The 13,150-nt window shown below is 44.8% G+C and overlaps 2 protein-coding genes across 2 annotated transcripts; both read left to right on the plus strand.

Annotated features, from left to right (window-relative positions):
* Window positions 1–2,114: 2,114 nt before the first annotated feature.
* Window positions 2,115–3,590, plus strand: LOC120827222 (ferritin, middle subunit). Its single transcript, XM_040189927.2, has 4 exons — window positions 2,115–2,431; window positions 2,680–2,826; window positions 2,951–3,076; window positions 3,184–3,590. Exons 1-4 carry the CDS (start codon window positions 2,330–2,332, stop codon window positions 3,337–3,339), a joined length of 531 nt encoding a protein of 176 aa, XP_040045861.2. The 5' UTR covers window positions 2,115–2,329; the 3' UTR covers window positions 3,340–3,590.
* A 2,489-nt stretch (window positions 3,591–6,079) lies between these two features.
* LOC120827220 (ferritin, middle subunit) lies at window positions 6,080–8,263 on the plus strand. The gene is made up of 4 exons (XM_040189925.2): window positions 6,080–7,117; window positions 7,367–7,513; window positions 7,638–7,763; window positions 7,857–8,263. Exons 1-4 carry the CDS (start codon window positions 7,016–7,018, stop codon window positions 8,010–8,012), a joined length of 531 nt encoding a protein of 176 aa, XP_040045859.2. The 5' UTR covers window positions 6,080–7,015; the 3' UTR covers window positions 8,013–8,263.
* Window positions 8,264–13,150: the final 4,887 nt, after the last annotated feature.

The following is a 13,150-nucleotide window of genomic DNA, read 5'->3' on the forward strand; positions in this document are numbered from 1 at the left end:
GGGACACGGAACACCTCCGCGGTTGTCGCCGTCGGCTCGGGGACACGGAACACCTCCGCGGTTGTCGCCGTCGGCTCGGGGACAGGGAACACCTCCGTAGTCGGCTCCAGCTCGGGGACAGGGAACACCTCCGTAGTCGGCTCCAGCTCGGGGACAGGGAACACCTCCGTAGTCGGCTCCAGCTCGGGGACACGGAACACGTCCGCAGCAGTCGGCGGCGGCTCCAGCTCGGGGACACGGAACACGTCCGCAGCAGTCGGCGGCGGCTCCAGCTCGGGGACACGGAACACGTCCGCAGCAGTCGGCGGCGGCTCCAGCTCGGGGACACGGAACACGTCCGCAGCAGTCGGCGGCGGCTCCAGCTCGGGGACACGGAACACGTCCGCAGTAGTCGGTGGCTCGGGGACACGGAACACCTCCGCAGTCGGCGGCTCAGCCCCCCCCATAACCCACCCCATAGCCCCCCCCTTAAGGGCCGGATCCCAGACGGCCCTCAAATTACCAACGGGAGGGCGGGAGGGAGGGAATCTGAGTCTCGGAGCGGGGACTGGGGGCGTCGGGGCCATGAGTCTCGGAGCGGGGACTGGGGGCGTCGGGGCCATGAGTCTCGGAGCGGGGACTGGGGGCGTCGGGGCCATGAGTCTCGGAGCGGGGACTGGGGGCGTCGGGGCCATGAGTCTCGGAGCGGGGACTGGGGGCGTCGGGGCCATGAGTCTCGGAGCAGGGACTGGGGGCGTCGGGGCCATGAGTCTCGGAGCGGGGACTGGGGGCGTCGGGGCCATGAGTCTCGGAGCGGGGACTGGGGGCGTCGGGGCCATGATTCTCGGAGCGGGGACTGGGGGCGTCGGGGCCATGATTCTCGGAGCGGGGACTGGCCGAGTCGGGGTCGGAGCCGAGAGTCTCGGAGCGGGGACTGGCCGAGTCGGGGTCGGAGCCGAGAGTCTCGGAGCGGGGACTGGCCGAGTCGGGGTCGGAGCCGAGAGTCTCGGAGCGGGGACTGGCCGAGTCGGGGTCGGAGGACAGAGTCGGGGAACGGGAGAGCGCTGCGGCGGCCCAGCGGGAACGGGAGAGCGCTGCGGCGGCCCAGCGGGAACGGGAGAGCGCTGCGGCGGCCCATCGGGAACGGGAGAGCGCTTCTTCCGCTTGCTCCTCCTTGGGTTAAGGAGGTCCCGGAGCTCGAGGCAGGCGAGCTGATAGCTCCTGGGACCAAAAACAAAATTCGTTTTCCGCTGCCAGAAGGGACTTCTTACATCCAAGTAGTCCGGGCCGTAGTCTGGCAGCGGGTCTGCTGAGTCCCTTGGTCGCGTCATTCTGTCAGGGTTGGGGGTGGAAGGCAGGACTCAAACGCAGACTTTTCCAATACAAAAAGACTTTAATAGTCAAAAGGTCCAAAATCCAAGGGGCAAAAACACTCAGGCATGAAACTATGGGCATCCAAGACAAAAGACAGGACAAGGACATGCGTGGCAAAAGACAATGACGCGACAAGGCAGGAAGTGAAGTTACCCGGGGACACGAGTGGCAGAAAACTACAAAATAAGACAGGAAGTGAACCACACTGTGACACCCCCCTTTCTTTGAATCCTAGAAACGCCCCATGTGAGGATGCATGTGAAAAGGTTGCACGACAACAGGGATGAGTCTCTTCCACAAGCAGGAGTTTCATCATTATTCTTTTCTTTTAAATCACAAAAGATATATTTTAAGAAAGCTGAGACCTGTCAGGCTTTTCCTACTCTGTCGTGTCTGGTAACAGCTGTGGTAATTCAGTAACACCAGAACAATCACATCGATTGAAAACACTATCAGCAGTTACACTTGTCTTTGTGTTTTATGAGGAAAAGCGAGTTGGGCTGAATCGGCCCAAAGTTAAGGATAGGAAGTTATTTTGTCCTTATGATGGTTGTCGTTTGTGCCTATAGCTTCACTTATTTTGAAATAGAAATGGAAATAGTTTGAAAAACAATTGCTATTCTGTATTGTTTGTAACAATAAATTGGTGTTTTTGAGATCACAGAAGTGCTTCGTCATTGTGCGTAAATAAGTCAACGCAAACCTGTATTTCCACAAATGAAAAAGCGGCAGGTAAGCAGCTGTCAGGTGCTCAAGAGCCCATTGGCGGAAATGCGTAGAACGACGTAACTTAACACGGGTCACGCGCTCTGCCGCTCGGGTATAAAGAGAGCGCGCGGCCACTGCCATTTCACACCGGGGAAGAAAAGCCAGCCGGAGTTCTTGCTTCAACAGTGTTTGAACGGAACTTTTTCGCCGTTAAGCTCTATTTTTGTACCGTTTTCTTAAGAAACAAAACAAAACCTCATCAGCTAAAATGGAGTCTCAGGTCCGTCAGAACTACCACCGCGACTGCGAGGCCGCCATCAACCGGATGGTGAACATTGAGCTGTCCGCCTCCTACACCTACACCTCCATGGTGAGCAGCGCGCCGAGAGGGCTTCTTCTCCTCCTAAGAAATGTAGCAAAGTATCTGCATCTGTTGGTTTTGTCTTCATGTAAAAAGAGAAATGAGTTGACTTAAATACAACTTGTATCATACATTTTTTTTTCCTAGGTAACGTTAATGCAATATTTCGATGTTGCCCCCCCCCATCGTCCCGTTTTTATTTTCTTACTGATTGGGGCCGTCTGCTAATAACCGTTTGACCTCCTGTCACCTCACAGGCCTTTTACTTCTCCCGTGACGATGTGGCCCTTAAAGGCTTCGCTCACTTCTTCAAGGAGAACAGCGACGAGGAGAAGGAGCACGCTGAGAAGCTGCTGTGCTTCCAGAACAAGCGGGGAGGACGCATCTTCCTGCAGGACGTCAAGGTCTGTACAGCCAGGAGGACGCATCTCCCGCATGTGGCAGCGTTTTCTAGGAACCGTTGACCCTTATTTGGTTTAATGTAATGACCGTTCAGTCTGCTGTAACTGACTTTTTTTTCCTCTGCAGAAACCAGAACGTGATGAGTGGGGGAGCGGACTGGAGGCCATGCAGTGTGCCCTGCAGCTGGAGAAGAAGGTCAACCAGGCCCTTTTGGACCTGCACAAACTAGCGTCTGAGCATGGAGACCCTCATGTAAGTGACTCTGCGCCACAGAGGGTACCGACAAAACCACTCAAGTACATTAATATTATTTATTTATTTTTTCTGTGCTTGAAATTGACTCTAATCTTGTTTGTCAGATGTGCGACTTCCTGGAGACTCACTACCTGAACGAGCAGGTGGAGGCCATCAAGAAGCTAGGCGACCACATCACCAACCTCACCCGCATGGACGCCAACAAAAACAAGATGGCAGAGTACCTGTTCGACAAGCACACCCTGGAGGGAAAGGCATAAACGTGCAAAGTCGCAGGGTTGAACCAGGAGGGAAACGCGCCCTTCTGCTGAGCGTTCATTTGATTAAACATTTCATTCTAATCTCTAAATGGAGTTGACTAGTTCTCGTATGTTCAGGTGGTTTCTTAATGTAATATACGGGTGGCGATGTATAAGGTGATGACTTTCCCCTCATTACCTATAAATCTCCTCGTATGGCATTTAAGGATCTGATGACAATGTGTTAATCTGAATAAACTTTTTGAGCCTGACTTGTGTCTGATCTAAATATACTCATTTCAAGTATGTGGAAGAAAGCCATTATATAGCATGTTAAAAAAAGTTATAGTATGTCTGAAAATAAATATAATAATACAAATACGTTTATGTCTTTACTTAGTGACGGATTATCTCGAGATAAATACATAATGATGATTAAAATACATGTTTAATTAATTATTAGCTATTTACTTCATAGCTTACTTAAAAAAAAGTGAGAAAATATGTGTGTTAACCCGGAGAACCTCTTAGACGTTGCTGCAGATATTCTGACTTTGCGGTACACCTCTCTACCTTTGGGCTCGTCTCCCACATGAATTGGAGGTTCAAGTTGAGTTTGTTCGTCTGTAACGGACTCACTATATCGGACATTAGCCCGCCGCGTTAGCCGCGTTAGCCGGCGGAGCAGCGGCTGAATTTGTTTTTGTCCGGAGGGTGTGATCTGATATCGAGCAGCCTTTTTACTCCCCTTTGGACCGTAACATTTCATCTGGACTGCGTCTGTTTGTATCGCGGGTGGGATCCAGCCCGTCGTGTTGAGCAGCGTCGTTCATTCAAGGCCAACTTGGCAACAAAGCCGCGCTCCGCGGAGATCGGACACGCACTCGACTCGAGCCGCCGCACCGAGCAACATGGATCCAAAGCGCGCGCGCTGCAAAGCCCAGACGAGCGGCAGCAGCAGCGACTCCCAGTCCCCCCCAAACCATCATTTCACCTGCTTTCACACATTGGGTACAGAAAAAGAGCAACATAGAACGAAGCCCTGGCAAAAAAATCAGACGGGAAAATACATTTTCACCTTCTTCTCTAGAAATGTAAACAAATTCATTCTTTTTTACAATCTACAATCTAAAACCACATCGGCCATTGTTAGGGATTTAAGCCAGAAGTGCACCCCTAGTCATGGAAGTAATAGTATGTGTAATAATGTTTAGTGTTAGAATTATAGTTTGTGTGTTATTAGATATTAGTTATTACATTAACATATTAGATGAAGTGAATGCAATTTGAATCAAACACAATTCATAGTCATTAAAATAATATAAACACTGTACACATTGACATTCTGTCACAATGTGATGTTAAAACCTAGGGACGGATGCTAATTGCCGTCCTTTATGGATTTCTCCCAATTTTATCCCCAAAGAGTTTTTTTGGGGAGTTTTTTCTCCTGTCAGGTAGTAAATGAACAACTTAATGCAAGGCAGCCGACTGAGGCAAATGTCTTGAGAATTGGACCACATGAACGCTCTTCGATCTTATGATGAAGTGTGATGAGCGGTGATCATTAATGAATTGTTGTAATTAAAGTGTACTAGTTATAAGATGAAGACTTAAACTATGTATGCTTTGTTATATTCACTCATTGAGGCATAAAGCCAACTGTATCTACATTGAGTGCATTGGAATGTGAGGGACAGATAGTACAGAGAGGTTTCAGGTTGCAGCTGCAGCTTCACACCTCGACGTGAAGGGGACAATGAAAGAGGGGACATTTTGAAGAAGAGGCCAATGACATTCAAATGCACCAAAGAAGACACACCTCAGGAGTTTTCAAAGGACCAAAGCGGAGAAGGAACTGTTAAAATTTTCCTGAAGCCGCTTTGATAAGTCACTTTAGACTTGCTCAGAGGATTCTCTATTTTGCGAAATATTTACTGTTCGTTTTGTATTTCACTTTGTAATTGTATTCCCTATAACGTTGTTTAGTTATTAAATACTTTTTGATTTTTGAATTTACGCAAGCTGACTCTTTTGTATCTTCGTTTCCGGCCGGGACGAGAACAGAGGAGTGAGGCCTCCCTCGAGAGCTTTCCGAACCCTAACACCTTGGAATTCTATCAATGACTGAACAAAAAGACGCTCAGTCTGAATCTACTGGTCATGTGTACAGTACGATGTACCTTTGTCACTTCAATCATACTGTGACCTTTTTTCTGTGGAAGCACACTTGGTGCAAACATTCCCTCTGAAAACTGGTTTCCATGTCAAAGGTCACACTGTTTGTATTTCCAGGGAAAGGCTCTGTGGTGTCTCACTGTATAAAAACATGATTAAATATTCACTTTTTCTATCTGGGAATTTATACCCGTGTCTTTTAGTAGTTTGCAGTATAATGGATCCAAAATACAAAGAAGCCTAACTTGCTGTTGAGAGTTTTCACTGGTCGAGTCCAGCAGACGAACGTCAGCAACATCGTCCCCTCGGTCAGGTCTCGACTCGGTTCCTTTATTTCTCTCACTTTCTTGTTCCTTGATTTTCTCAAACTGGTTTCAGCCAGTTGAGCTCTGAGGTGAAGTTTCCGTCGGACGCTCCTTTTCGTCACAGGACTCTTCCCTCGAGTCCGTGGAATGCTGAGTCACAACAATGACACAGCAAAAACCCCAAACCTGACACCACTGTTGTGCAAGGTCGACAGACGTGACACAGCGCAAAAAGAGGACGGGTGCTTTGTGAAACGCTGACTCGCCTTATTCCAAGACATTGTTTTATTTAAGATCGTCATCCAATCTGCCCTTTGTAGGGAGACTTAATCTCGTGACTTACTTTCACATTACAGAAATATAAGCATGCATGTGAAAAGGTTGCACGACAACAGCGATAAGTCTCTTCCACAAGCAGGAGTTTCATAATTATTCTTTTCTTTTAAATCACAAAAGATACATTTTAAGAAAGCTGAGACCTGTCAGGCTTTTCCTACTCTGTCGTGTCTGGTAACAGCTGTGGTAATTCAGTAACACCAGAACAATCACATCGATTGAAAACACTATCAGCAGTTACACTTGTCTTTGTGTTTTATGAGGAAAAGTGAGTTGGGCAGAATCGGCCCAAAGTTAAGGATGGGAAGTTATTTTGTCCTTATGATGGTTGTTGTTTGTGCCTAGCTTCACTTATTTTGAAATAGAAATTGAAATAGTTTGAACACAATTGCTATTCAGAATACGGCCTGACCAGGGTTCATATGTAGGATTATTCAGTTTGTGTGTTTTCTGTATTGTTTGTAACAATAAATTGGTGTGTTTGAGATCACAGAAGTGCTCCGTCATTGTGCGTCAACGCAAACCTGTATTTCCACAAATGAAAAAGCGGCAGGTAAGCAGCTGTCAGGTGCTCAACAGCCCATTGGCGGAAATGAAGAAAGAGTGACGTAACTTAACACGGGTCACGCGCTCTGCCGCTCGGGTATAAAGAGAGCGCGCGGCCACTGCCATTTCACACCGGGGAAGAAAAGCCAGCCGGAGTTCTTGCTTCAACAGTGTTTGAACGGAACTTCTGCCTTCGTCCCAAGAACTACTTCATCTACTCTGCATTCCGCGCTCCAGAGACCTTCACTACTTGAACACCACCGAGAAAGTCGCCGTTAAGCTCTATTTTTGTACCGTTTTCTTAAGAAAAAAACAAAACCTCACCAGCCAAAATGGAGTCTCAGGTCCGTCAGAACTACCACCGCGACTGCGAGGCCGCCATCAACCGGATGGTGAACATGGAGCTGTCCGCCTCCTACACCTACACCTCCATGGTGAGCAGCGCGCCGAGAGGGCTTCTTCTCCTCCTAAGAAATGTAGCAACGTATCTGCATCTGTTGGTTCTGTCTTTATGTTAAAAAAAAAGAAAAGATTAGTTGACTTAAATACAACTTGTATCATACATTTTTTTTTTCCTAACGTTAATGCAATATTTCGATGGTGCCCCCCCATCGTCCCGTTTTTATTTTCTTAATGATTGGGGCCGTCTGCTAATAACCGTTTGACCTCCTGTCACCTCACAGGCCTTTTACTTCTCCCGTGACGATGTGGCCCTTAAAGGCTTCGCTCACTTCTTCAAGGAGAACAGCGACGAGGAGAAGGAGCACGCTGAGAAGCTGCTGTGCTTCCAGAACAAGCGGGGAGGACGCATCTTCCTGCAGGACGTCAAGGTCTGTACAGCCAGGAGGACGCATCTCCCGCATGTGGCAGCGTTTTCTAGGAACCGTTGACCCTTATTTGGTTTAATGTAATGACCGTTCAGTCTGCTGTAACTGACTTTTTTTTCCTCTGCAGAAACCAGAACGTGATGAGTGGGGGAGCGGACTGGAGGCCATGCAGTGTGCCCTGCAGCTGGAGAAGAAGGTCAACCAGGCCCTTTTGGACCTGCACAAACTAGCGTCTGAGCATGGAGACCCTCATGTAAGTGACTCTGCGCCACAGAGGGTACCGACAAAACCACTCGAGTGCATTTTTTTCAGTGCTTGAAATTGACTCTCTATTCTTGTTTGTCAGATGTGCGACTTCCTGGAGACTCACTACCTGAACGAGCAGGTGGAGGCCATCAAGAAGCTAGGCGACCACATCACCAACCTCACCCGCATGGACGCCAACAAAAACAAGATGGCGGAGTACCTGTTCGACAAGCACACCCTGGAGGGAAAGGCATAAACGTGCAAAGTCGCAGGGTTGAACCAGGAGGGAAACGCGCCCTTCTGCTGAGCGTTCATTTGATTAAACATTTCATTCTAATCTCTAAATGGAGTTGACTAGTTCTCGTATGTTCAGGTGGTTTCTTAATGTAATCTACGGGTGGCGATGTATAAGGTGATGACTTCCCCCTCATTACCTATAAATCTCCTCGTATGGCATTTAAGGATCTGATGACTATGTGTTAATCTGAATAAACCTTTTGAGCTGGACTTGTGTGTCTGATCTGCCTCTGTTACGCAACCTTTTCAGATTCACTTTAAAGCAGTAACGTTTACCCTCGCTCACACTAGTGCTAGTTCAGTACTTGATCTCTTTTTCTACATTCCCATGAACGACTACCCTTTAATCCACAATAGCTTGACTTGGTTTTTCATTATTCCACCCTATTGGCTACTTGTCTTTTACAACAGTGGAACCTTTCAAAATAAAGTGCCCCTCTTTGGAATATGCTTGACGCTAAATAAGTGAGTTCTTCTCATTTTGTCCTAAATCTGTATCAGCTACTAATGAGTCCCAGCGGCCTCGTGGTCCTATTCAATACTGAAGGTATGTGTGATCACATTCGAAATTTAAATTTGATGTAATTCTTTTACAACCGGAAATTTAAAGATTAACAGTCATGGTATAGTTTCAGAATAAGTCAGTGTCAGAAGTTGGTCTTCCAAAGGCTGCTAAACAAGTTTATTACAAAACTATAAATCTAAGATTCGCTTGGCGACTTTTGTGTTGAAGTGCTGAGCGTTTGATTCGACAGCCCGGACTGTCACACGTGCAAAAGGCTGCAATCGTTCCAAGTCACACATTACATAACCATGGAAACCTGGCCTCTGACCACTGATTGACAACTTCAAAGCAGTTATTTTCTCCGCTACTTAAAGCCTAGTTTATGGTTGTGTTTTCAGAGAAATGCAGGGACACGCAAAGAGCCCCCACATACATGCAAGAGTCCTCGAGTTAGTTCTTGCCAATTTTCTCTTGTAGTTTCGTTGTTCTACTTTTGAGTGCCTACGTTTTTCACATACCAGCCATTGTATAGTATTTCATAAAAATAAGTCATAATACATAAAGTATGATAAGAAAGGCACAAGTCAGACGAAGGTTTGTTAAAAGTTGAGTATAGTTTAAAATGTTATAAAAGCCATGTATGCCATATAATCAATGTATATCTTTAAAATGTCATAGTTTAGCATCTTATAGAGAGGTCCTGAAAATCTCTTCAAATAAGAAAATGTCATAAAAAAAATACATTTTATAGTACACCGTTAAGGGAGGCCATAAAAAATACAGTAATTCTTTTCATGTCATAACATATATATCACTGAAAAACGCAATAAAGAATGGGATATGAGGTCTCATAATATTTAAACATGAAGCCATAGTTTCAAAATCCTGTGTTATAATAGTAAGCCATAGTACAGTAGATAAAAGCACAATTAGGTCCAAGTATTGTAAGTCAAAAGTAAAAAAAAAGAAAAAAAAGAAAAGAAAATCATAGTATAGTCTGTCCAAATTATATAGGCAGACTCAAAGTGCTTCACATCATAACATTTCATACAATAAAGTGAAAATAAAATGCAGGAATTAAAAGACAATTAAAAACAGCAAATAAAATTATAAATTAAAATCTTATTTAAATTTTTTAATTAAAGGCAGAGGTTAAAAGTGCAATGTAGGTCAAATTTAGCGGAAGGCGAAGCTGAACATAAAGGTTTTCAGTCTTGTTTTAAACGTGGTCAGAGTTGGGGCAAGTCTTAAATCTTCAGGAAGTTTATTCCAGCTGTTTGTTGCGTAGTAACTAAATGATGCTTTCCCATGATTTGTATTTTCTCTGGGAATCACTAACAGATTGGTGTCAGAAGATCTTAGTGATCTTGAAGGCTTATGTAGTGGAAGCATATCAGTGATATACTTTGGCCCTAAACCATGTAGTGATTTATATGTGAGCAGTAGGATTTTGAAATTAATTCTCTGACATACTGGGAGCCAATGTAAGGATTTAAGAATTGTGTAATGTGCTCACATTTTTTGGTCTTTGTTAGAACTCTAGCAGCAGCGTTCTGAACAAGCTGGAGCTGCCTGACAGTTTTTTTTGGAAGACTTGCAAGGAGACCATTACAATAGTCTAGCCTACTAGTTATAAAGGCATGTACAACTGTTTCTAAGTCTTGAGCTGACATGAGCCCTCGAAGTCGTGCTACATTTTTGAGGTGGTAGTAGGCAGATTTTGTTACTGATTTGATGTGACTCTCCAAGTGTAAATCTGAATCCGTAATAACCCCCAGATTTCTGGCTTTATTTGATGTTTTCAGGGACAGAGAGTGAAGGTGTTGGGTTACTTTAAACCTTTCTTTTTTAGCACCAAATACAATGATCTCAGTTTTGTCTACTAACAGCCACATGTGTGGGCCACAGGTCTTCTCTGAAATCCCTGGAGTTGTGTGAAGCTGACCGTGATTTTCTTTCCTGTGAACAAGTCGGACCCAGTGCAAAATCTAAGGAAACGGCAGAGATGCTGGGTGTCTGACTCTCTCAGGTATGCGCTTACATACTTGACTACTTGTTTTTCCTGGGCATTCTGGGTGATGGGGTAAGTGATTGATCTGGTGATCTTTCGTGATGTTGGGTGTAGCTCTTCATAGACTGCTGCAATCCCTTTCAGCTCTGATCTAACAGGTACAAGCATGTTGCTCCACTGTTCAATCACAAAAGCAGGCTCTTGAACCAGTTTTTGGTGAGCAAGCTCCTTCAAGATTTGCTCCATGCTCTGTGCTGTTGGAACCCTCCGGCAGTTGTGCATATCCAGGAACAATTCTTCAAGGTCCACACCTTCAAAATCAGAACGACAAGATTCGAAGATTGCCTGCTCAGACTCTGACACGTACTTGAAAAAGCATTCCACAAGATCGCTCTCCACAAAGCCGAAAACAGCTTTCTCCAGAAGAACAGGTTTGAGTTTCACAGGGAGGTACTTCTCTCTTTGCCAGCCAAATGCGATTATTCGTCCAACACTTTCCCATTCTTGTGTACCAAAATCATGGCGTAGGAATGGCACTTTGAAGCCATTTCCAACGGTGCTCATAAAAGTCATTCCAAAATTCTGACAGTACATCCCTCAAAACACCACCATCATCGAAAGCCTTTTCAAGCTTTCCATCAGGAAGAATAACTTGAAAGCAAACGGTATCTTCCATGATACTTTCCTCAGAAAACACTAGTTCTCAGAGAATCTGTCCACGATGAAGAACAATAACTTTCTTCACTCTTTCTCCCTGACTGGCTTGGTCCTGACTGGCTTGGTCCATGGGAGGAAGCAACGCTGATGCAAATGATATGTCCTGAGAGAGAGCCACGGTGTCATCAAGAGAAGAGCACTCCATCCCAGACATGGTTTCTGTGTGGAAAGCTACTATGCCACTATCCTCTAAAGCATCCACATGATGTAATGTGTTATGCTCTGGCAAGGTAGGTGCATCGGTATGGTTGACTGTGGTGTAAAGAGGGGACATACTTTCATCACTTGCATTTGCAAATTCTGTGCTGCTTCCAACATAAATTACATCAGAAACATTTATCTCCACATTGTCTGTTCCAGGAGTATTTGGAGAAGGACGGTAGAGATCAGATCTGTCATTTGTCTCTTCCCCTTTTTGCTCAGTGACAACACCGTTCTCTTCCTCAAGATGGATGTTATTGACAATGTCTTTCTTCTTCATTGTTAAATAGAAACGCAGGAGAGGAAACTTTGTTCCCCGACAGTGATACTATCATCCAATGAATGCTGCTGAAAGTCAGTTAAATCTATGTCAAAATCTGAACAGCTCCCCTCTGCATTTACTCCATCTGGAAAAAACAACAGGGTAGCCTTTTCAATCAAGTTCTGATTTTTACTGTTCTTTGCGACACTCTCTTTTCTGGTTCCTCCTCCCTTTTTGGCGCGCATCTGTAAAAATCCCCCTTTGCGGAAATTCATCCATCCTGTCTCAAATTTTCTCTGAGTTTTTTTGAGCATTCTTTGGAGTGGTTTGATGCTTTCTCTGAAATACATGATCATCTTTGTTTTGTGAGAGATTTCCTCTCAGTCGCTCAAAGATCTTTGACTTGCGACTGCAGAATCCAAACACAGCCAGACGATCACCATAGGATGGCAGGTGCTCTCTCAGCTGGTCATCTGTCATGAGGTGTATGACACTAATCTACAACGAAGGAATACTTTATTAATTCTATGCTCTGTGAAATAAATTGTAACAATGAATAACCTGCATTTGCGATACCAGATATTTATAAGGCTCTTCTTAACTTTAGTTTTTTTTAATGTTTAATCTAAATTTAAGCATTTCCTAGATCAGCTACCTTCTTGTGTTCCATTCGCTGTATGTCTTCCTCAGGTACATGCCGTGACCTTAAGTAGTCACTTAGGTCCTCCATCTTGTGAAGGTTCAAACACCTCTGTTGAATAAAAGTTTACCTAAAATGTGATCTTAAATCAAACGTCTAAATACCACACTGTCACTTTTCCCTCTCCACAACACCTTTGTTCTTTGACTTTAATAGAAATGTTCAGTTACCAGCATAATCACGTCATCCCCCTTTGAGAAATACAGAAAACACATTGCTTATTACTAACAGTTTTAATTTCCGTGTATGAATCAACATCACTGACGTTTCCCGGGCCATAGAAAAAAAAAAGGACCGGAAAAAGCGTAAAATGACGAGTGTCCTGGTCATGCTAACATTAGCTTTCGCGTGCCGGGTCAACGCATTGCGTTGTAATGACATTCATGGGATATTTCAACACGTACCAAATATTGTTTAAAGCGCTACGTTGATGTTATTCTCCTTTGAGAAACACACAGAACACATCGCTGATTACTGACAGTTCTCATTTCCGTTTACAAACATTTAACGTTACGTCACCTCAGGGGAACATGGTTCATCAACGGCGAAAATATATTGTAGCCAAAACTACATTAACTTCTATCTTGTAACGTGCTTAACGTTAACAGTGAACTGATTAAGATAACGTATGGTCATGTATAACATCTTACATTTTTAAAAAGTCACCCATAATAGTTACCTTATTGAGAGTTGGATAGCGT

Source organism: Gasterosteus aculeatus, chromosome 11 (assembly GCF_964276395.1).
Source record: "Gasterosteus aculeatus chromosome 11, fGasAcu3.hap1.1, whole genome shotgun sequence".
Taxonomy (NCBI): Eukaryota; Metazoa; Chordata; class Actinopteri; order Perciformes; family Gasterosteidae; genus Gasterosteus; species Gasterosteus aculeatus.

Bases quoted from the DNA above. Each gene is read 5' to 3' on its own strand.
- LOC120827222 (XM_040189927.2), top strand. From the start codon at position 2,330: ATGGAGTCTCAGGTCCGTCAGAACTACCACCGCGACTGCGAGGCCGCC. The intron at 2,432-2,679 runs GTGAGCAGCGCG...GTCACCTCACAG, and splicing joins CCTACACCTACACCTCCATG to GCCTTTTACTTCTCCCGTGA. The intron at 2,827-2,950 runs GTCTGTACAGCC...TTTCCTCTGCAG, and splicing joins TCTTCCTGCAGGACGTCAAG to AAACCAGAACGTGATGAGTG.
- LOC120827220 (XM_040189925.2), top strand. From the start codon at position 7,016: ATGGAGTCTCAGGTCCGTCAGAACTACCACCGCGACTGCGAGGCCGCC. The intron at 7,514-7,637 runs GTCTGTACAGCC...TTTCCTCTGCAG, and splicing joins TCTTCCTGCAGGACGTCAAG to AAACCAGAACGTGATGAGTG. The intron at 7,764-7,856 runs GTAAGTGACTCT...CTTGTTTGTCAG, and splicing joins CTGAGCATGGAGACCCTCAT to ATGTGCGACTTCCTGGAGAC.